The 23,794-nt window shown below is 50.2% G+C and overlaps 1 protein-coding gene across 19 annotated transcripts in view; it reads right to left on the minus strand.

Moving 5' to 3' along the window:
• Window positions 1-23,794, minus strand: part of LOC107992804 (serine/threonine-protein phosphatase 4 regulatory subunit 1) — a 107,778-nt gene that overhangs the window by 60,528 nt on the left and 23,456 nt on the right. For 9 of the 19 annotated variants that reach the window (XM_062082601.1, XM_062082677.1, XM_062082599.1 and 6 more), the window contains one exon: window positions 5,025-5,228. The exons of 7 other annotated variants lie outside the window; for them this stretch is intronic. In XM_062082601.1, the coding sequence (XP_061938585.1) occupies window positions 5,025-5,228 (204 nt within the window). Of the gene's footprint in view, window positions 1-5,024; window positions 5,229-7,138; window positions 15,265-23,794 lie in introns of those variants that run through there. 3 more of the 19 variants (XM_062082630.1, XM_062082646.1, XM_062082661.1) reach the window with 3 other exon arrangements.

Genomic DNA, 23,794 nt, shown 5'->3' on the forward strand with positions numbered 1-23,794 from the left:
ATCAATGGCGCATCCACGACGCCAGCTTTCTCATTATGCGCTGAAAGCGTCCTCCCCTGAACGCGATCGATTAAGGAGGGGGCAGGTGGTGGGGAGGGGAGGGAGGAGGAGGAGGAGGAGGAGGACGAGGACATCCGATTACGAATCAGAGACAAGGACGTATACACGCGTGTATTTATATCGGCGCGTTTCTTCTTCCTTTCCCAATCGATCCTAATTTCTCTACATCGTTCTTGTCCCGGAGAATCGTTTCGCATTTTATCCGTTCCGTTCCGAGTCGATTCGGGGAAGAGAAAAGCTAATTCCTAGCCGAAGTCGAAAGAATCGTTAAAGCGTGAGAAGGAGGAGGAGGAGGAGGAGAGGAAGGAGAAACGGTCGGTAAGGTAAACGGTAAAATCAGAGCCGCCATTGATACGGAGACCTTACGCCGCAGCCTCGAAACCTCGAGTTTACGACCTCTTTGCCGAGTTTCTTTCGTAAATACGACGTGGTTGTTTCGAACGTGGAACGAAGAAGCGGAAACCGAGTGCGAATCGGTAGATAACCGTGCCAAGGACGAGCGATTTGTGTCGATTATTCGTGGAATATGACGAGAATTACGCGTTCTTTCTCGCCGCCATTTTGCCGCCTCGATTCCCTATTTTAATCCATCTTCCAAAATCTAACGACTACGATCAATTTGAACTACGTTTAAAGATCGATAGATAACGCGGTAAATCGAAGATCAATTTTTTGGAATTGGAAATTTTTACTTGAAAATCTTCTAATCTATCCAGATATTTCGAAGCCAATTTCTCACGCGATCGAAACGTTGAAAGAAGAAAAAGAAATCTGGCTCGGAGAGGAAGAACGAGAAGGCGCGAGATTTCGCGGTATCGTTTGAGATATTTTGGACCGGACTTCGGAGAAACATCCAGTTTCTCGGCGAATTTACAGCGCCATCGTTCGTTCCATGGTTACTCGAGCGAGACTACATTATCGAGTTGGTCGGTCGATCCACTCGCGTTATTATTCGGTAAAGGGAAGAAGAAGATCGGCCAGACGAGACCCCGATTCTTCTTCCCGAGAACGAGACGACGATTGATCGAACGCGTGCATCGCCGTAATCTTCTTCAATAACTCTGAACCCGTTACCCGTGTTTTCATTTCCCTTGTTTGTCTTTATCCGTGGACGCGGCTGGCACAGTCACGTGAGCGTGCAAAATTCTGCGCTCTTAAAATAACTTGGCAGGTAAAAGGAGTCGTAGTGGACAGAACCCGGGAAAACGCATCGCCTCGTATTCGATGCGAAATCGAAGAAACGATACGCATTCGCTTTCGTGTTCGATCGTCCACCCACCCGAATCCGATCTCCCGACGCGACCGTGATTCACGTTCTTATTATACCGCATCGCGATCCTATTTAAAAGCGCAACTTTTTCGCCATCGATTTACACAAGAAACAAAAAAACGAGTATCGAGTTGGAATTTCGGCCTCCTCCTTCCTTTTCCCTCCAGATTCGCCCAACATTTTTGCGAGCAAGGATCACGAACGAGTTCAACGAACCTTTGTTTCTGAATCGCGGCGCCATAGCGACCCCTAAATCACTGTCACGGCGAATCGTCGCTATCTAATACTCTATCTTTCGCACAGCTTATAAAGGCGAGCTGCGTGCACGCACCGCATTTTGCATCGTGCCGCATGTGCGCGCAGTTGCGTGCCTGGCACGGCAGCGGGCCACGCACCTCTTTTTCACAGTCACGCACCAAAACAAATCCCCCTCCCCGCAGCCGCGTCTTACGACCGAACCTTTGACTTTTCTTCGACCCCCTCCTCACCCATTTTCCCATCGTCGCGGGATACAGGGCGCGGTAGGACGTCGCCCTGGAAAATTCATCGAATCTTCCGAATGAAATCTTTTCGGAACAAGATTAATCGGCCGCGGACGAATCGAACGGTGACTAACTCTCCGATCGGTATTCCTTTTCCTCTCTCTCTCTCTCTCTCCTTCTTCTTGTTCCTCCTCCTTTTAGAAGGCAACGCAGCTGTAAAGACGGTGGTTTTGCGACGCGGCGTGGCGCGGTGCACGCGAAATTTACGACACGCCGTTCAATATTACACGGAAGGTGAATATTTCACGGCGGGGCAAGTTCAAAGAAAACGTCGTCACCGGCGCTACGGAACACGTCGGCGTATCTTAAATCGGTCGTGAAGGCAGAAGGGCCCGGGCCCCCACCGCTTCTGTATCTGCATTAAAATTTGCCCCTCGAGGCTCGAGCGTACCTGTGTATTTTACGACTCTTTGTAGATCGTTTCGTCGACGTCGAACGAAAACGACGAGACGCGCGTCTACGAGACGACGACGGCTCTCGCCTAGACGGCGACAAACACGACAACGAGGACGGCTCGAGACCCGATAGACGACGTTAACCGAACAAGAGGGTTGAGAATCAATTAGACGGCGAGTCACCGGAAGTAAGACATGTACGCTTCCTGACGCGCGCGTCGTACCCCATTGTTCCAAGACGAGAGAGACTTCATCTTCTCGACGTACGAGCCACCTGCACCCTCGTTCCCTTTCCTTCCAACTTGTCGCCTTTCTCTCCCGACATCGATCACGAACACGATCGCGATACTTATTATCCGTCCTCCCCACGAAACAAAGAAAGAAAGAAAGAAAGAAAGAGACGAGTTTACGAGGGGAACTGCGATCGTTATCGAGATACCATCCTTCACTTTATTATAACGAATTCCTTAAACGGTTCGATGATCGAACGATCGTATCGCTGTTTCCGACAAATTATATAAATCGTAAAGAACACGAGTGGGACGCGTTACACGCGTGTTCCACCGCGGAGAAACGCAAACCAGCCTCGTTAAGATCGAGACACGTGAGCCCATAAACGAGTACGTTCCGTTTTACCTACGCGATGTAGGCGTTCTGCCGTTTCCAACCACCATTTTCACCTTCCGACCGGATGGACCAATAATCTCCCGAAACCCAAAATTTTCCCCCCTTTTCTCTCTCCTCTCCCTCGTTTCCAATTCGTCGAGAGATTCGATTCGACGAAATCGATCGCAACGCGAATCCGCGATTGACGATACTTCGTGAAAAAAATTCGATCCTTAGCGATAGAAAGAAGGTGCCCACGCGGATGTGCAAAACAATGGGACAATGTCAAAGTACAATTATGGTAGCAACCGAATGCGATTCGCCCACCTCGCTGCGTTCCACACACCTCGTTCGCTTTTCGCCTCTTCCATCTTATTACCACCGATAGCTATTATTACCCACATTTAATCCCCATCTATTCAACCTGGAATTATTTTAATATCGTTGACAAATGTACTCGATTTTACTATCGATCGCTTCCAACTTTAAGAAAAGTTGTAAGTAAACGCGATCATCGAAACTTTCGTGCCATTTTTCATCTTTCTTTTCCCTCTAACCGTGTAAACAATTTGATCACGCGTATACTTAGAAACGCAAATTCCAAGTTTTCGATCGGTTAAATCCGATATACGCTCCTTCTTCTCGACCAGTTGTATCTCACGATCACGTTATTTGAATCTGAACTAAGCTACTCGATCGAATTGGAACAGAGATAGAAAAGGATAATAAGCTGCCCTATCGACGAATGCGATTTCGAATATTTCACGCTCGATCCAATTCTCCGCTTGCTAATTTACATTCGCAAGAATCGACCTTTCCAACAGCTATCAATCTCCATTACAGCTTCCGACAACCATCGCTTTCGGGCGCACCTACCCTTAAAGCGCTTTAAATATCCTTCTGCGTCTATCTGAACGTCGATACGCCGCGCGTCTTTTCCTCGCGAGAAATTACCGAAATCTTTGAGGGGGAAAAATCGAGAGAGAGAGAGAGAGAGAGAAACGAAAGAGGGTACGACTCTCCTCTCCCCTCGTTGGAAAGTTGGCAGACTTGATCGGTTCGTGCACGACCGGCTGTGTATCTTTAACTTTCCGTCGACGCGCTCTCTCTCTTCAATGTCTCCGACGAACAGTCTCGCGACGCATTGAAATGAAAATCAGTGCAAGCAGTTGCGCCGATCTTCCTCGGTCGATAAAGTAGTTGTACCAGTTTACTCGAAACCCTCGACTGGTCGCGACAGGTCGAAACGTGAATACCGGGCACGTTGTCTCGTAACGAACGTTCGTAATTTCGTTTCGGATCGGTCGCGATGCGAGGAGAGAGAAAGAGAGAGAGAGAGAGAGAGGTAAATGAATGAATAAAAGAATTTATAACGATCGAAGGATGGACGAAAAATAAAACGCGTATTCACGAGACAGGAAACATCTCTTATAGGAAGGAAACGCGGTGAACCGACATTCCTCGTCTAACCAATGAGAAATAATACAATATGGGAATGAGAAATTATAATTACCGGAAAATGCAAATACTTGGAACGAAAGCGTAAAATGGTAATTAGTGCTGGTAAGTTTCTTGCATATTGCTTCGCAAATCACCGATATCGCCATGTTCCTTTTCCTCCCCTCGACAAATCGTCGTTGTAGGGAATTCGTACAAAAAACTGTTTCGCGAACGATCTTTTTTTTTTTTCCTAAGTGATCTGTTTCAGGTTAAAAGATTCGCCTCGTACGTTGAAACAAATTCGACCATCAAGATCCTATCCCCAGTTCCAGTTTCATACGCGTTTCTCTCGATTGTTTCATTAGGGAGAAAAGAAAAGTCGGGAGTTGTGACGAGATTGTCGCGGATATGGCGAAATTAAAAGATTAGCAAAAAGATGAGTGGATTAAGAGGTTTCGAAGCGTCCGATTTTCGAGGAAAATGATTTCTCGCTGATGAGTCGCCGAACGAATGTTATTGGTTTAACGAAAAAGAAGCGAGGATACGAATTGGTTGCGAAATCGATAAGATCGATCGAACTCCGTCCGAGAGGCGATTAAACCCGATTAATCGAGGATGATGGTGATGAAGGCGGTATGGACGGATACGTACGCGTTGCGCGATCGTTTCACGGATCAGGCGGGAAAGAAATTCTTCGATCGATTGGCTTACCTCGTAAGACGAAAGTAGGACGGGTTCGTTCCAAATCCTGAACAACGCACGGCAGACGCATCATTGGACGGTGCGAGAGTGTCGGTGTGAGGAAACGATTGGAGAAAACGCGGACGGTGCATCTTCGGTTGAAAACGGTCGGGCTGTATTCTCAGGTTGGTGATCGATCGCGGGGAATGCGAGACGTCGAAGTCGATAGATTGGCTGTCGGTCGAAAGGAAATTATCCATATCAATATCGATACACACGTGATATCATTTAAGAGGATTTTTTTCGGGCATCGATGACGCGACAACGCGATTCTCACGTGTCCCTAACCCGGGCCGCCATCTTGCTCGTCCACCATGCGAAGTCAGATCTCCCCACCACCGATCGTCGCCCCTCTTCCAATCTTCGTAAAGCAAAGTTTTTGATACGCCAATTCCCGTCTCCTAACACCTACTGCTTCTCACCGTTCCCGCGAAAAACAATTTTCAACCGATATCGATCAATCCGTTCGAACGAATCGCGATAATACGTAACAGTATCGCGTACCATAACAGCGTATTTCTCTCTCTCTCTCTCTCGCTCTCTCTCTTCGCGGTTCTTCGACGCAGAGACAACGGACACGCGCGCGCACGTAGAATATACGTAGTAACGCGGGGAAGAATACACGAAGAGCAGATTGCGCATCGAATCTTCAATTCAGATAAAAAACGATACGTTCGGGGTGATTTCGAGATATACGCCGCCGGGAATCCGACGAAGCCTCTCGACGATGGAGATTTCCGTGAATCGAGGCGTGAGAAGCGAAACGTCCCGTGTCCCGAGGTAGCGAGCACGAATCGCAAAACGTTGCCACGAATTTAACGTGCGTTGAAGGGTGATTCAGTTTCGCACGAGCGTCGATTGGTGATGAGTCATGCCTCTTCTTCTCTCTATTCGTTATCACGTTACGAAGCTTTCGGCATCATCATCTCGTGATCCGTGACTGTTGCCAATTTGATCGTTCTTAACACGACCTTGACGAATACCGCGATACGTCGCATCCTGGTATATCGAAACTGATTGGAAGAGAGGAAGAAGAACCGTCACTCGGCTCGAGTTTTACCTCGGTGAACCATCGACGATCGATCGGGCGGATGGATGGATGGATGGATGGATGGATGGATGGAGGGACAAACGGATGGACGGACGGCCGGCTCGAGCACGGACGGACTGTCCTCGGTAGGCGGTGCCACGCGCGTTTCTCAGACGCGTGAAAAGAATTTCGAACGTCGCACAAGTCTGGCCTTTCTTTCGCACGGTGGAAGCACGAGCATCCATTCACAGCCTCGCTGCTCAAATTCCTATTCGAAACGACGTGGAACGATCGACGTCTACGCAACGACCGAGCTAACCGAGTTTTATTCCCGGAGAAAAACGAAACGCAGATTCGTAAATATATCCGCGACGTGTTTACGATGGGCCGCCGTTGCGTCGTAAACAAGGTCGACACACAAGGTTTCGAATCCGAGTTCGGATCCAAAAAGTATAAAATGGACAGATCTTCGATCGCGCGAGGAACAACGGCGAGCAACCAGTGGACTCTCGCAGTGGCGTTCGAAAATAGAGGCGCCGCTTAGATGGCACGCTCGAAGCCGCCGCGGCGTTATCCGTCTTATCGCTCGGCCCATTACGTAAGCCACACACCATGTCGCCCACGTCTTTCGCAAAAGGGGCTTCGTGCGCGGTCGGCGGACGAAAGTATAAAAGACGAATAAGCCAATACCGGGAGCGAGGAGCGAGAGGGAAACGAAAGCAACGAGAACGGAACAAACGGGATAAACAAAACGAAGGAACAAACAGCCGGTTATATTCGTGATACACGATCGAGTTTCAAAGCTTTCCACCTCCTCGTGACGAATGGCTGGTTGTTGGGCGCCACGGAATTTCGCGGCGCCTTCGGGCCGCGTTCACGTGAACGCGATTTACTGCGCAGATTCCAAGTCACGCGGTTCTTCATTCGTACCTACGTAGCCGCACACGATAACTTTTCTTTCTCTATGTGTCCCGCTGCTGCCCCTCGGACGTCGAACTTTCCTCATCCCCACTTTGCGCGTCTTTAACCTCTTTTCATACTACGTATGACTTACGTTTTCGGTTCTTTCCCTCTATCCTATCGTCCACCATGCTTCGTCGTCGTTTAATGCCGTAAATCCTTCCATCCTTGTCTTTTCCTCGCTCCTCCGTCTCACCACAGAATTTATTTACGACGATTCTTCGTCTCGTCGACACGGTACATATACGTATATACGTGTCGTGTATGTATATACATATACATATATACATATACAGATATATATATATGTGGTGTATATATATACATATACACACACCACACACACCTTGTATTTCGTTTCTCGATACTCTTCGCGCACTTTTAATTATCCCATCGTCGTCCATTTCCAATTTCTTCTTCCGCACGGTTTATCATAGGATAACTCCGGTCGCTGTCAAGTTCGTTGTTACCGGCTGAACAAATTTCCTCGCTCTTCTATTTCGATTGATCGTTCGTTCCTTCCTTCCTTCGTTATCGTCCTCGTGTTCGTCGAATTTCACGAGGGGGACGATTTCCTCGATTACGACCGTATACGTTCTTCGCACTCTGCGTCACAATTTGCCCATTGTACGAGAACCAGCGGTTATTCCTTGTTCTCGCCAGTTTGCCGATTGGCGCGTTTCGCGTCACGAAACGAGCAAACATACCGGTCGAGCGCACACGTTCCGTTGACCGTTCGTTCGTTCGTTCGTTGGTTCGTTCGCGTGTCGCTTCTCCCCGTTTTGTCACTGTATCGACGGTTCCATACGTACGATTCCTTTCCTCTCTTCTCCCCTCCCCCCCTCCCTCTCCCCCGTCACTGTCAATTTTCTGCGACTCGGCTTCGAATCGTGACGAAACACGGTCCCGAACGCGACAAACAACTCTGTCGAAAACGTGAAAGTGTGCGTAACGCACGAGCGTCATGAACGGTCCGATGTATGCGTGAGAAAACATGTACCGACTCGCGTGCGCAGAAGCAAAGCGCACACGCGAGAGACGCAGTTTAAGCCTAAGGAGAGAGAGAGCGGCGACGTTACGGAGGTTCTCCGACTCTCGTACTACACACTGGGTGGCCCGGGTTAGCGTACGACGCAGTTAAAATGGCCGCGAATGTGTTGTTTTCTCTCTCTCTCTCTCCTCCCTCGTCCTCCATCCTCCTTTCTCCCGCCGTCTTTTTTCCTTTTCCGTTAACGGCGGGTCGTAGGTTTCGTTGGCACACACGCGACATCGTCGTCCGGATCGACGGCGTGGCCCGACGGCCGTGAAATCGAGAACGGTTCTCGTTCGACACGACACGAGGGAACCGTGTTTCGTTGCTCGTCCCTCGACGGACGGAGATGAGAGACACGGCGAAATCGGACGCGAACGCGAAACTTTCGATTCGCGATGACACTTTGAGCAGCGGACACGCGCGAAGTTCCGCGTGGGACTGTGCGCGCTAACGTGAGTCTGACGCCGCCGTGCACGTCGACGCAACGCACACCGAACAAGATGCGACGCAAGAGCGCAGCGCCGCGCTCGGTCGTCGCCGAAACTGCGAGGGTAAATAGCGCCCTGTTAAGGAGGGGAGAGCGTAAGGGAGGGGTAGGGGTACTAGGGGAGCAGAGGGAGAGACTACTCGCGTACCGAGCAGTGTGCGCCGCGGCGGGAGAGGGGAGGCGGGAGCGGGGAAGCGGAGAAGGAGGGAGGGAGGGGAGGGCGATGGGTAAGGGAGGAAGAAACCGAGGGAAAGAAATATATAGAGGAAGAGAGAAATAGAGCAAGAGAAGAAGGGGGCGGGGAGGGGGCATCTCAAGAGTGCGTCGGGCCAAGTGCGCGAGTGTCGTCACATCCGGTATTCGGGGTGGCGCTGTACTGCGATACGTTTACGTGTATGCGTGCGCGATAAAAGCCCGACGTATACGCGCGTGTATGCGCGCGTGTTTGTGAATACGGACGCGTATAGGGTGAAGTGAGAGCAGCGTAAGCGTGACACAACATTCCGTCCGTGCATCGTGTGTACGCGGAAAATTATGTGGCACAGGTCGCTGGGATTCTACAGATATGGGCTGTCACGTGAGACGAGCATATGGCTGGTTTGGCCTGTTGAAAAATTCATAGCGCCTCGCTTTTGCCGTGCTATCGCGTCCCGGACTTTACGCGCTTCGTGCTTGTATCGAAAAGTATAGGATTCCGATTGTCGCGCGTTCGCGGTGGTGAATCGGTCGAACCGGTAAACGAGCGCGCGCGTGCCACGGAACGAACACGGAGTGCAACGAATTCCAAGCTATGCGGAAAATCATATTTTCTATGCCGCCGGTACTGTTACGTTGTTATGCGTGGATCTCTCGTTTCCGCTACGAATTCTCGGCATACTTAACGCCGCGTACCACCACGTTGTCGTTATAACACGATCAACTTTGAAACGCGCTCTATATACCAAATTGTTATTACGAATATGTTGATCGCTCTCGATCGGTATCGAGATTAAATTTGCTAAATGTACGACACGAAGTGCGATCGAACGTGAAAAAATGAAAATAAAAAAAAAATCTTCTTTCAAATATATACGCGAGATAATTTTCTACGCGTTAGAAAGTAGCCTCGATATCGCCTCGATCAGAGACAATAATCGGTATCAAAGAATAGCGCACAATCGTTCTAAAAGTAGCTCGCGAACACGGAGCGTCAAACGATATGCTCCCGATTAAATTGGGATTAAGCGCGAGAGATCTGCATGGTGAAGCGAGGATCATTGCGAGACAGAGAAACGCCTTCGCTCGGTACGTCCCTGATTGTTACGGAATAGAGACGCGGCAGAAATAGCACCGTTCCTCGACATTCCTTATAATCCACCGTCTGAAAGCGGGGACACGCAGGGAGGAGATTGTGTGAAACAACGTTGCGCGGCGACTACGACTACGAACTACGAACTACGAATACGACGACGACGACGACGACGACGACGACGACGAAGAGTACCAACGATATTCGGTTCCGCGTCACTACTACCTTCCCGTGTCGTTGTACATCGTCACACGCGACACACGCGTCGCTTCATGGTATATTCCGTTTTCCAGAATGTGCCGCACTAACACGCTCGTGCCAGCCAATTAGATTTGTTCGTAGCCTCTGGACTGGCAGTTGTGAGAACGCGCGACTCGTTGAAAGTTTTCTTCTTCCTCTTCGTACGAACGACAAAGAGCTCGCGCTCCCGCTCGTGCTTACGTTCCCGCATACCATCGATCGTATCATTTTCGGCTGGTCTCTTTGTCTCCTCGTTGACACCGAATTGCCGATAGAGTGGAGAGCAACTATCGATAATTTCGAGTTCGCCATCGTCATCGTACTCGAATTCTTACGCGAAACCGATTATTCTTCCGCTCGTATCACTTTTCCTCTCCACATCGCTATTTCTTCGATCTCGATGTCACAAATCCGCGTATTCGCCTTCTTTTTCTTTCCTCTTTTTATTTATTTTTTATTTTTTTTTTTTCGCAATCACGGCTCGTGGAAGAAACGAGGCGCCTTCGCATTCGAGACGAACGAGTTTCGCGGAATACTAATGACGCGTACTCCGAGTATTACCGAGTGACTGACGTAGAAAAACGAAAACTCGGGGAACGTTTTGTTGCGTTATCGTTGGACGCTGTCGAGGAACGACCTCGAACGGGCCGACATCCATCCGTGCATACGTATACGTGTGTGCGCGTGCACGTACGTACGAGGTTTCGCGCACGGAGAGCCGTGCACGAGCATACATTTAAAAGTCACGTGGCGCTTGACGTCGCGACGATGCAGCATTTCATTCACGACGATCGATTTCATTAGCGAAACGTCGACGTTCCGCCTCGACGAAACCTTTGAATCGACCGACTACGCTCGCGTATCGTGAAATAATTTTTCACCGACATATCGATTTATCTGGCCGTCCGTGCACGCCCGTTCCTCCGACCGATCATCGGCTACCGATGACGTGTGCCGATAACGCGCCACTCACGTTTCGTTCACAAACGAAAATACGCCGCGTATCGCCGCGACCGCCTATGCTTCTCCTCGTTTCTTCTCGTTCGTTCGTTCGTCCGCTTCGTCGTCGTCGTCCCTGCTTTTTGCTCCTACGCAGATCACGTGACACGCGTGACGTTTACGTTCGCATTTTCCTCACGTGTTGGGCAAACGTCACGCGTGGTCGATACCGATTGTCGTCCGCCTATCTTCCCAACGCGAATATCGCGAGAGGGACGCAAGATCGCGGGCACAAGTAGGGCAACCGAGAAGAAAAATCGAGATTCGTTGAACATACGTGTGTGTGTTCACGACGACAATGGGAAAGAATAATCGACGTTCGAGCATCGTGTTAATTAATTCCACCACGTTATCGCCCGTAGTATCGTAATTGTCGACTTTCGAGCGCGGAATACGAGCGATTTTTACGAGCAATCGGAATCACGCTCTAGCTTCTTCCATCTTCTCTAGTTCTCCGCGATTCGAACGTGCTCCGGTGCGCAAATATTTGCTTTACGCTGCACACACTCGAGTTATATCCTCGTTATATCGCTGTTACATCGCACCGTTGCATAAAGTATTACGTTCCTACCTTCTTTTTTCCCCTATTTTCGAATCATCTCTACGAAAACGTTCGCTTCGTTACGCGATTCAACGTTGAATCGGGATCGAGAGTAGAAGACGATCAGATACATACGTACGGGACGCGTTATCGACGCACCGATCGAAAACACGGTTTCTCTTCATACGGGTGCTTTTAATTTTTCGACGCGTAACGACATCGACGAAAAGAAAAAAAGGAAAAAAAAAGAATGAAAGAGAGAAAAAAAATGGAATCTCGAGGAAACGCGTGTAACGTAGCGGATCGGGCAAATATTTCGAGCTTGGGTCGAGATTTCCCGGCGCGATCGATCGTTGAGAAAGATCGATTCGGCTGGGAGGAGGGACGAGAGGCGAAACGGGGGAGGGAGCGCGGATCGACGAGGTTGACGAGATGTCGGACCAAGATCCGACGATTGCTCGTCCAAAGTTTCGCGTAAACATACTTGGAGATTACTTCCCTCTAACACTATCGAGGGAATTATCAATTAGGATTAATTAGCAATTAAGGGGACCAACTTTCCACGAGTTAGCAGGACGACGCTCGTAAAGAGAAAGCGAAAGGGAGAGGAGAGGGAGTTTCGAGGAGTCGTCTTTGTCGGCGCGAATCGATCCGGCAGCATCTCTCGTTCAACGGGATTTCACCCTTATCGTTTAACAAAACTCCTCGCGATAATCGGTGAGAAATCGTCTGCCGATATCTCTCCCTCTCTCTCGAACCGCTCTCGCGGAATCGATCGATAACGCGGTACATTTGAAATACGAAACGGAAACGTAAGATGATCGGTGAGAAATCGCGCGAGAGAACGGAAGGGAAGAGAGGAGAGCGCAATCTCGCGCGACCTTTGATACGCAATTTAATACGCATTCGAGTCCGATCACATGGCCCGTTCATCGGTTCATCGCGATGCTGTTTTACTCCAGTTATTGTTTCGTTCCCGGATTATTCGGAGAGAGAGAGAGAGAGAAATTCGTATAAACGTTATAGAATAATCGTTGCTCTCTCAGTTTGAAGAAAAGAGAAACGTATAATCTACTAAATAACAGTTTCAACCGAGATATCGACATAACGCGAATAGCGATGACGAAAGCGTAGACTTTGCATCGAAATATATTTACAATGTAATTACAATATTCTATTCGAACGATAAAGCCTCGATAAAGAGTAGCCTCGAAGGAAAAATTCACTTTGTTTTTGTTACGAGCCCTTCCTCGCTCCGCGTCACTCGCGGACGAAGAAAAGAAGAAGAAAAGAGGGAGGTTGCCCGCCGATCGATCGAATTCCCATTCGAGACGACGATCAACGGCGAAGAGGCGGTCAGCCTCAAAGACACTCGGGTATTCGTCGCACGAGCATTCGAGTCATAATTTCTCATAGCGCGAAGAACCGGTTTCTCGGTAGGCAGTTGAGCTGACTCACGAATTTTCTCGACATTCCGCTCGGCCGACACGTTCCCAATAACGATCTCGGATTCCGCGGAATCGTGATTCGCGATTCGGAAAATCGAAACTTGACGCGATCGCCATCTCTATATTTGCGAAGCGATCATCGCATCGGTCGAAATCGCAATGGGCGACCATCGATTCCCGAGCGATGAGGCGCCTAGAGCGCGTAAGTGGGCGGCTCGGAATTTTCATCCGCCAACTTTCGCGGATCGTACCGTAACGGCGAGAAAACGTATCGTAGAAACGACTGCGAGATAGCGTCGCGCGCGTTCGTATCTCTTATCTCGGGTATAACTCTTTCCTATTGTCGCGCAAACATCGGCCGACACGAGCAAGGTAAGTATCTACGTAAGTTCGGTTCGGAGAACGACATAATCGAGAGCTCGTCGTTGACCGTGTCGCGAGAGTAAGTGGTGGGCAGGAACGCGGCAGAGTTTTCGATGAAAACGATAATACGAAGAAAACGTAAGCGGAATAAATAAAACGTTTCCGACGAATAGGGTCCGCGCGCGCGAGAGAGAGAGAGAGAGAGAGGTCTTGAACTTGCCGCTAAGACTCGGGAGGAAACTATTACCGCGGGGCGGCGGTTATTCAAAGTGGCGTAGCGATGGTGGCAATGGACTCGAGTTCTCGGTGACACGGAGAGAAGAAACAAGGCGGGCGAAGGAAACTCATGAACGGGCGCAGAGTAGGACGGAGGACGGACACCCGGGAATCGAAGAGACGGAGAGAGAAAGAGAGAGAGAGGGAGAGAGAAAAAAGAGGAAAGAGAGAGGAGTATTTTTAGCGGTTACACATTGTTGTTGACTGCTTCTGACGACATTGAACCGCGGTCCCGCGCGCCGGAGAGAGGGAGAGAGGGAGAGAGAGAGGGAGCAGCAGTCTCTAAAGTAAACCAGCGGTGGCCTGCGCGCACGCTCCGCACGCATATGCGTGCTGTTCGCGAAAACATCTCGTGAAATCGCGAAATACATGTACCGAATTTCTTCGATAAATACGATATATCGACCGTGTTAACCCTCGTTTTTTTTTTTTTTACCTACGAAGAATCGCTTTTCACTCTCGTCGCAGCTGCAGAGGGGAAAAATCGATTATAAAACCGAAGGCAAGCGCGTATCGATTACCGTTATCAATTTCGTGCGATTTTTGGCCCGATTCGGGCGGCTCCTCCATAAGGCTGACCTTACGCGATACGATACGACTCACGCAGCATGGCGAGTCGCGACCATTTCCTCAGATAACGAATTCATTCACAACGACGATTCATCCGGTTAACGAATCCGGCATGCGCTCTGAAATTCGATCGAGAACTACGCTGCTACACGTTGTAAGAACGAACGTTTTCAATCCTTAACCACTTGCCATTTCTATGGATAATATCGTGCATAGATATTTTTTTTCATCTCTTTCTTCGACAACTTTCGACAATTATTAACGAATACGTTAAAATCGTTATCGAACGAAAATCGATGCATTTCGAATTTTTCGTTTTCGATAAAAATAAAATTTCTCAAAATTTACAGATTCGAAACAAAAATGATCCAATTTCAATTTAGGGATCCGTTTTCGATTCAACGACGATTCATCCACTCGCTTACGAATACAAGTGGAATAAAAGATATTTGGGAAAAAACGATTGGTAAATTATGAAAGGGTTAAATTCCGTAGACGAAACGGGAAGAAAGATCGAGGATCGCGAGCGTCAAGATCTCAGTCCGCGTTATTGGAATTTTTCCAAACGATCGAGCAAACGCGGGATATTTTCCATCTGGATTCTTTTCTCGCGAATTAACGCGCTCGTTTTTTCCGATTGGGAAAGTTGCTGCGCCGCGGCGAGAATCTCCTTTGTCAAACGCACTCTTCCCCTCTGCGTTCGAAATACGCGCAAAGTTCGAATCGATCGCTAATCGAAAACTTGTAAAGAAGTATATGATGTGTCCGTGTACGATAAAGAAGATAAGTAATTCGTGGAAAAAGAGAAAAAAGGGAGAAGGTAAGACGGGATGACATGGATCTACGTGAAACGAAACGAAGCAAACACGCCTACGCGCGACACATAATGCACACGACACGTTTGCATTCATCGAGGACGATCGATCCAAAGGGTTCGCTCTCGTCTCAAATTTTAGTCCTTAAAAAAAAGCGTGCTTGATTGAACGAACCGCTGGCTCGAGAAAGGAAACCGAGATAGATGAAAAAACGGATTATATATAAAGTTATATAGAAGAAACGCGTTTGTGTACGTATGTGCGCGTCATTGGAGCTACAATAAAGTATTCCAAGAATGAAGGATACGTTGCTATAGCAATAGCACGTGTGAATGATTACTCACGTCACACGCACCGCTTCGATGTTCGCACGATCCTCGTTCCTTGGATAAACTTACCTGCAACAGAACGGATAAAGTGATTTACTGGCGGTCGAAAAGTACGCGAAAGAAAGAGAGACACGATCGACGCGGCGATATAACGCCAACCGAGAATCGAACGACGTCGAGTTTAACCGATGTTGGAGATGGGCGGGGATCACCAGATCCGCGAAATTCTCGCGACTTTGCTCCAATCTTTCGACGGATCGTAACGCAACGGAAACGCGTTTACCAGAATCGACGACCCGCATCGGATTCTTAAATCGATCGACCAACATCTCGATAACGATCGGATCACATATAAATATCCACTTGGAAACTTCCGTTTTCCTACCTACCTCCTCCTCCTCCTCCTTCTCTTCTTCTTCTTCTTCTTCTTCGAGAGAGAGAGAGAGAGGAGAAGAAGAAAAGTTTTATCAACGAATCGTCCGTAATCGGTCGATTTGGCGAAGGGCATGGTCGGCACAGGGTTGGAAACGGGTACGCGCCAGATCGGGACAACGATCTTCGAATCTAACGCTCCAACATCTTTCGATTCTACAAAAGCGTCACGAAACGCGCACGGTGGCACGCACCACCTGGACCTCGAATTCATCTTGCCTCTCTCTCTCGCATTCACGTTTTCTTTTCTCGTTTCTTTCGCGTGCCCCGCCCGAAGGGGCCCGCATCTGCCACCTTGTGCCAGCGCCGCGTGTTTCGCCCGATAATCGCGTTCGCCATCGTCGCGATCCTCTCTGCTTTTTCCTCCAGAACTCGTTCCCTCCCATCGAGGCCGCGGCTTCGATCCAAGTCCTCGTCAACCGTATCGTCGCAGACGATACTCGCGCAATCGAGATCGCGTAACGTTCTCCCCAAGGACGAAGACTTGGGCGCGGCAGGTGGTGGTGCCTATCGCTTTGTCCCGAAGCGCGATGTAATTTGTCCGTTCGAAAACGAGTCTCGAGGAGCAGTGGGAGAGGAAAGAAAAAGAAATGGAATCTATCCTCTGGACGCGATTCGACGGGAGCGAGAGGAGGAAAGGAGGATATTTGGCGGGAAAGGAAATCGGCGGGGATTAATTTAAAGGGAAAGGAAGAAAGGAGAAGGAAGAAAGGAGCGGCTTAACGTGGAGTGCTAGCTCTGGGTGGTTGAAGGTGGTGAAGCGAGCGTAGAAGGACGAGGGGTGAAGGAGATGGAGGAGAGGAGAAAGATAAAGGGAAGAGGAGGATAGGATAAGACAGGATAAAGGAGAAAAAGAGAGGCGAAGGCAGGGAGGCTTAAGCAGGGGGCAGCAGGTGATGCACCAGGTGGAGGACGACGGCGCGTGCGCCGTTTTGCCCCCCGCCTTCCGGTCACGTGCCACAGCCTCAACCCCTCGCCCCCACTCGTTCGCTCTTCCAACAACTCTCTTTCGTATCCTTCATTGTGCGGATACGATCTTTCGTCCTTTCTTTTCTATATATATATATATATACGTTTCTTTTCGTCCTTCCAAAAATTTTCCAAAAATTGTAACAACGATTATCGAACTTCGCTTATCGGTATCGTTTCGTTCAACACGCTTGTTTTGACGAGAAATGACCTCCCTCCCTCTTCCTCTCCCCCTTTCTCTTTTTCGGGGAGAGTCGGCGAAGACGACAGATGTCGGATGGAAAGGAGAGAAAGGTGCAACATCGGCGGTGTAGCATCGTTTTTCGTTCACGATTCTACGACGATTATCTCTCGTACTTATTTCACCCAACTTTTATCGTTTCTTTTTATCCTCCTCCTCCTCCTCCTCCTCCTCCTCCATCACCCTGCTTTCTCGCTCGGGTTTGATCGCCGAGGCACGAGGAGCGAGCGAGCGAACGGACAGGAAGTCAGATAACCATCGACCCTAGTCGCCTGACGTTCTCCTCGAGAACCGAATGCTCCGCCGCCTCGGAGATCCCTCGGCCTTTAGGCCGATTCTACACGCGTGTACTTACCGATTCACGAGAGGAACAATATTTAAAAAAGCGACGAAGCGAACGAATTACGCGCGTCTAGAACGCAAGAGAAAGAGTACGACGGAATCACGCGATCTTTCGAAAGATAGACAATTAGAGGAAACGGGATACCCGCGGCGGGCAGCAAATAACGCGTTCTATCGCGTTCTATCCATGGAGCTACCGAAAATTCGTGGAACGCTTAGACATCGTGTATCTTTTTGCGCTTACCTCGTGTCTAGTCGACGGCCGAAAGAATATACCGTTTCGAGATTAGAGGCCGCGACGAGATAGTTGCATCTCGTCGCGTCTCCACTCGTTTCCATTCGTAATCTTTAATTTCGGTTCTCTCTTTTTTTTTCGATCGAAAATTGGCCAAGAGGGATTTCTTCTTCCCTTCTTCGAGGGTGTTCTTCTCGCAACGCATCTGTCCCGTTTCGTTCGTTGGAGAGAGAGAGAGAGAGAGGAGGGGAAGGATGTCCACTACCCACAGTCCAGTAGGTGGAAAGCAGTCCGAAAGAAGCCAACTCACCTTTTCGTGGCTTCTCGGTAAATATACTCCGCGAGCGGTTGTATCCGTGTGCATCCGTGTGACCGGTGCACGGCCACGTGCCACGTGCGTGTCAGCTGCGATACGAGTTTCGCTTCTAAAGGAAGCTCTCCTTTCCCGATTTTATCGACGGACCGAGACACCGGTGCATAGGCCGCGACCAATCCGAGAGAGAGAGAGAAGGGAAACCGCGACGAGCGAAACAGACCAGAGCACGAGCGAACGAACGGTCGGAAGCGAAGTTGGACGGACGCTCGATCCTCAATTTTTCCACCGAAAGAACAAGAAGAGCGGTCTCCAAGAAGGGAGAAATTCGCGTACGAAATTTTTGTAGCGCGAGATCGTCGATCGAAAAACCTCGGCAGCAGATGCCGGCACGCGAGATGCGCGCGTGTGCGCGTTGCATGGGCCGAGAGAAAGGGCGGGTTGGGTTCCCTATCTCTGCCTCTTTTTTTCTCTCTTTCTTTTCGCATAAACGCTTGCGGCTGGAAACCGAGGGAGGGAGAGGGAGAAAAAAGAAATGCATTAATTTGCCCGCGCCGATAGAGGCAACAGATGCCCACCGGCGGAGAGAAACAACGATTCACCTTCCACGCGTGCCACTTTTCGTCGACGCTTCGGATCTATCTCGTCAGGATGATACGATCTTTCGATTGTCGTCCGTAACGAACAACGGTTAAGAACACGCCTCGATCCAATTTCGATCCATCCGATCGAACGCCGTTTTCGGAGCAACTATCGAAAAATTGGTGGTTGGCAGAGTCGGCGTGACCACGCGCCAATAATCTCATTAAAATGGGAATGCACGAGGCGCGAAGCACGTGGCGATTCGGTCGGATCGGGCGACAAGGACACATCGATGATCGAAATCGTCGTCCACGATTCGCGATTCGATGCCTCCCGTTTAACAGCGAGTTGCCATTTCGCGCAGGAAACGATCGACGGCGTCACTACCCGCTCGATTGTCATTTTATTCTCGTTTAACTACGATTTCGGGCCAAGAAATGGTTAAATGGGAGAATATTTTCCGATCTGATGCGATAATTTTATTTGTTCGAAACTGGAGGACACTGCGTTCGACAGATCGATTTGTGAAAGAAATTGCGACGAGGAAAAGGATATCTCTCTCGTCTTTAGGCGATTCCGGTATGATTCCATATTTACAGCGAACGATCGCTGCATCGGTTGTCGAGGAAAGCCGATCCGCAGGTTGAACAAAGCCGACCCCTTCTCGCCTCTCGTATATCCTCGTCCGTGCCAAATAATATCCCCCTCGCTGTGGAGAAAGAGTTTGGGACCGCGACGTCTGTTCCGCTCGAATTATATATATATATATATATATATCTGCATGTGCGTATCGAAGACGAAGACGAAGAAGAAGAAGAAGAGAAGGAGGAAAGACGACGGAGAGGGTCGGATTGCGGAGCGAGAGTGTAGCAGGGTGGAAGGGCGCGGAAGGGAGGGAAGGGAGAGGTCGAGGGCCGAAAGGAAACACATGCCAGGAAGGCTCGTGCCACGACGATCTAAGCCGCGTATCTCGTGAGGTTGCAGCTGCCCTGCACCATCGCCGCAAATTGCCTCTCCCTTCCCCAACCCCTCCCCGACCGAACCCCTATACTCGGCCACCCTTGTCGCTGCTTCCACGCGAAAAGGCGAATAAGCTCGGCTTCCTTAAAGCGAGCCGGGCCCAGACCTCGGAGGAGCATCTCGTGGAACCACCACCACGGACGCGGTTTCGGGTCGTGGAAGGTGGAGGGAGGCCCACGGGGTCCCGACGGCGTGCTTCGCACCTGGAGAGGAAGAAGACACGCGGCTCGGCAACCGTGAAATTTACAACCGAACCGGCGGGGTCGGGTGATGGAGGAATATGGATTTTTTTCGGGGGCCGAGCTGGAGGAAGGCCTCCGTCTTTCTCGGGACGCGACGCGACGAGGATCTCGATCGAGGGTGGACGATAAGGACGAGATAGGGACGGAGAAACGAAGAAACGGATCGATGGAATAATCGGTGCGCCCGAGTGGAAAATCGATCGAATCGGGGTAAAGAGGACTCGGCCCTCGTCGTGTTTCGGGAAGCGAGGCGAAACTCGTTGGCCAACTCGTTGGGAGGGGGAGGAAGAGGAAAAGGAGATGGCCCCGCGAGAGGAAGGGCACGGATGGGTGGACAAATTCGATCGTTGTCGGCCGTTTGACGGCTATTGGCCGAGAGAGATATATGTATTCAGTTACCGGGTTTAACACGAGACGCGCGTCGTAACACGATAACGCGGTCGCTCGGTTTTTCGTTCGCTCCCCCTAAGAGGAGCCCGAACCACTCTTTCGTACGATCAAATTTTCGACTATCGAATATTCATGGTCGGAGGGGAGGAGAGGTGGACCGTTCCTTTTTGTACGAGGCAAGTCGAGCGACAGCCAGGATGCACGCGACGACGAATCGCGGAGTGGACGGATCCAATATTTAACTCGCGCTCGCGTTAATTCCATTTCCAATAATTCGACCAAAGAAAAAGAATCCTCGATGGATAGTGGTCGTGAATTTAAGGCTTTAGACTTCTTCTTTTCGTCGTACCCACTCTGGGATACGAGCTCTTCTCTCTTTATTCACGGGAATGGTGGCTATTCCCTCTTCTTCCCTCTTCTCAGGGATCCGGTCGGTGGGAATCGCGAACGGAAGGAGAGGAGGACTCGTTCCGTTGCGGGCCGACTCCTCTTTCTCTCCTATCCCTCGTGTGGAAAGCCGAGTGGAACAAGTAGCCTGAGGGGGGTTATTGCCGGCCGATGTCATTTTCTCCGGTCGGTCAAAGAGTGGAGGAGAAAGAGGGAAAGGGAGAGGGAGAGAGAGAGAGAAAAGAGAGAGAAGGGAGGTGGCAGGAAGAGGCGGGTGAAGAGGACGAAGAAACGCTTAGTCGGTGGTGACGCGTTTAATGCACGTCAAAGGGCTGTCGTTGTCGCGATCGGGCTTGCTTCTTCCAGTACTCGGTCGCTATTTAACGTTGTCTCTGCCGCTCAAGATGCCCCGGACCAGATAACCGATGAAAAACGTCCACCTTGACGGCGGAGCACGAGCTCTTCCACGACCTTTCTTCTTCTTCCTCTTCTTCTTCGTTTTCTTCGAACACACGGAAGGTGTGGTGCGGGATCGAAAGGCTCGGGGAGCAACTTTAAACGTTCCATCGATGCCACGAGGAAGGGAAAAAGAATATCCGTTGAAATTTATTCCGGCATTTCCGCGTACGGGAAGATATCTCGGTCGAAATAAGGTCAGCCGCCATTTCGAACGGATCTGTCTAGTAGCCGGAATTTTGTCCGGATATTTCCGCCTTGACTATTTTACTTGCTGGATTACTCCAATTCCGGGAATACGTAGTTTCGTGCAACTTTATGCGCATTGCTCGGTTATATTTACGTCGTGATTCGCGCTTTGAATGTTCGCGGAGGCGGATGGAAATGGCGTACTCGCTCTCTTATATTAAACCGCTAACAAAGAAGGGCTTTATTAAGAACGCGAGCACGTTTCTTTCTTTCTTTCTTTCTTTCTTTTTAAAATCGCTTTCCCCTTCTTCTCCCTCCTCTCCCCCATTTTCGTTAACGATTTTCAGTGCCGCTTGAAACGATACCACGCGATACCGCGATATTTTTTCCTCCTCCTTGTTCGAAGGGACGGGATAAGAAGAAAAGGATGATCCGTCGATTCTCGGTTTTTCTTGTTTCTCGCGAGATGAGAGAAGGAAATATCCAGAGGAGGGTAACGGCGAGAGGAAGGAGAGAGGCGGCGAGGTTTCGCCGGAGGTGAGCGGAGAAAATCGGAAGCGTCGCCGCGAAATGGTCGTTACCGGGCCCTGCTGATTATCTAAGGGCGGACGTCATTTCCGCGTGGGCGTATGCCTCCGGGGATCGAAGGGAGAGGCGAACGACGCGGCCCCCTTTCTGCTATTTCGGGATTAGACTCGTCGATTGCCAGACTCGACAGCTGGGGTAGATTTTTCAAATTCCAGCTGCTGCCTATTTCCTACGGTCTTCCGGTGGAATTTCATCGATCCGTTTCTCCACATTGTTGCGCCCGAGACGTCCAACCACGATCGAATCCAACTTCGACTCGCGATTTCGATGCTTCCACCTTTCTTCTCCGTTTCTCCGTCATCGACCGCCATTCGCAATACGATCGGAATGATCGTCGTCGAAAGACGAAGACGCCGCCGCCTCTCTTCCAATTCGCCACGTCCTCGTTCGGGAAGAAAGTGGTAACAATAGATGGAGGAAGGATAGAAGGAAGAAAGGGGGAAAAAGGGCGAGTGGAAGGTGTACGGTCGTATATTTTTTGCCGTAGTCGGTAGATGGGCACCCCTGAAGCGGGACCCAGAGGGTGCATCGGAATCGTAGAGGTCCGAGGGTAACAAACGCGAGTAAAATGGATAAAGGCTACACCTGGCCTCCGGATGGTCGACGGCGGCACGCGCTGCCCTCTCCCTCTCTCTTCCACTCCGCGCAGATAGGTCTCGTTTTCCCCCCCGAATGTACACACCTGCCCCTCACCGACACACGCGTGCACACGTCGCTACACGGCCGTGCGCGCAGCGAGGGTCGTAAATGCACACACGGATTACTCCCGGCGATGGCTGTGCCACAAAGGATAGAAACGGAAAGTGGACGAGGAACAGAGAGGGGGGCAGAGAGAGAGAGGTAGCGCGACTCTAGACGTGGTTAGCAGCCCGTTGCAATTCCGTCGCGTTATTTCCTAGGACGACGGCGGACAGTGGAGCCTCCTCGAGCCCTTACTTACGTGCACGCATTAATGCGGACCAACCACCGCTTCGACTTCGTTGCCGCGAGATACCCGAATAACCGTAAATCATCCATTCTTTCTCGTCTACTGTTATTCGCAGTTTCGATCGCGATATTCCTTCCAATCGATCGAAACGACTCGAATCCGGCAGAATGTAGAATTGTTGAATTCTCGTTAAATCGATCGAATCGGGGCAATTGGAAAAAACGGAACGATCATAAAATTTTCTCAATTCTTTTTCGAATCGAAACTTTACACTTGTCGTTAGAACCGTTTCGCGAAACATCTCTCAAATTGTTCCCGACAAAGGCGAACAGGAGGAAAAGGGAAGGCGCACGTTCGTTCGTTTCCTCTCCTCGCGCGAAATCGCGGAGAGCTTTGGACAGCGATGCAACGAAACGCGTGGTGACTAATTGGCGCATTATTAAAAGTTCGCTCGCGCCCCGACACCACCGACTCCCGAGTTTTCGACGTTAGGGGCGGCGGCGTTATCGCGAGACCAGCTTCCTAATGAGGCGAGGGACGACTTTAACGACCATTTTCCGCGCCAGATGCCGCGATATCGCCACGTAAATCGATCGCTGTTTATACGCGCATCGCCGCTACGAAAAGTATCGGGACGCGCGGAAAAGCGAGCACGAGAGACGGCGGGCAGATGGCGACGAAGGGCGAAGGCCGCGTGTCCTAGACACCGGCTTTGCCCAAACCATTTCTTCCTTCTCTCTCTTTCTCTCTCTCTCTTCCGACCGTCGACCGAGATAATTAGAGATCCTCGTAGCCGATAAAGCGTCTCGCACACGCGTACGCCTCTCTTTTTTCCCTCCCTCCTCCCTCCCTCTGCCCCTCCTCTCCGTCCTCGCCAACGTTTATCACGATACACCGGTATCGATCTGACCCTACTGCGAGACCAACGTACGCACACGTATCGTCGCCCAATTCCTTCCTCTCCTTCTTCTTCGATCCCATCGATTATTCGTCTTTTTTCTTCATTCCCAATAAGGATTCTAACGCCGAGTCCGATTGAGAGTTTAA

Source organism: Apis cerana, linkage group LG1 (genome assembly GCF_029169275.1).
Source record: "Apis cerana isolate GH-2021 linkage group LG1, AcerK_1.0, whole genome shotgun sequence".
NCBI classification, from domain to species: domain Eukaryota; kingdom Metazoa; phylum Arthropoda; class Insecta; order Hymenoptera; family Apidae; genus Apis; species Apis cerana.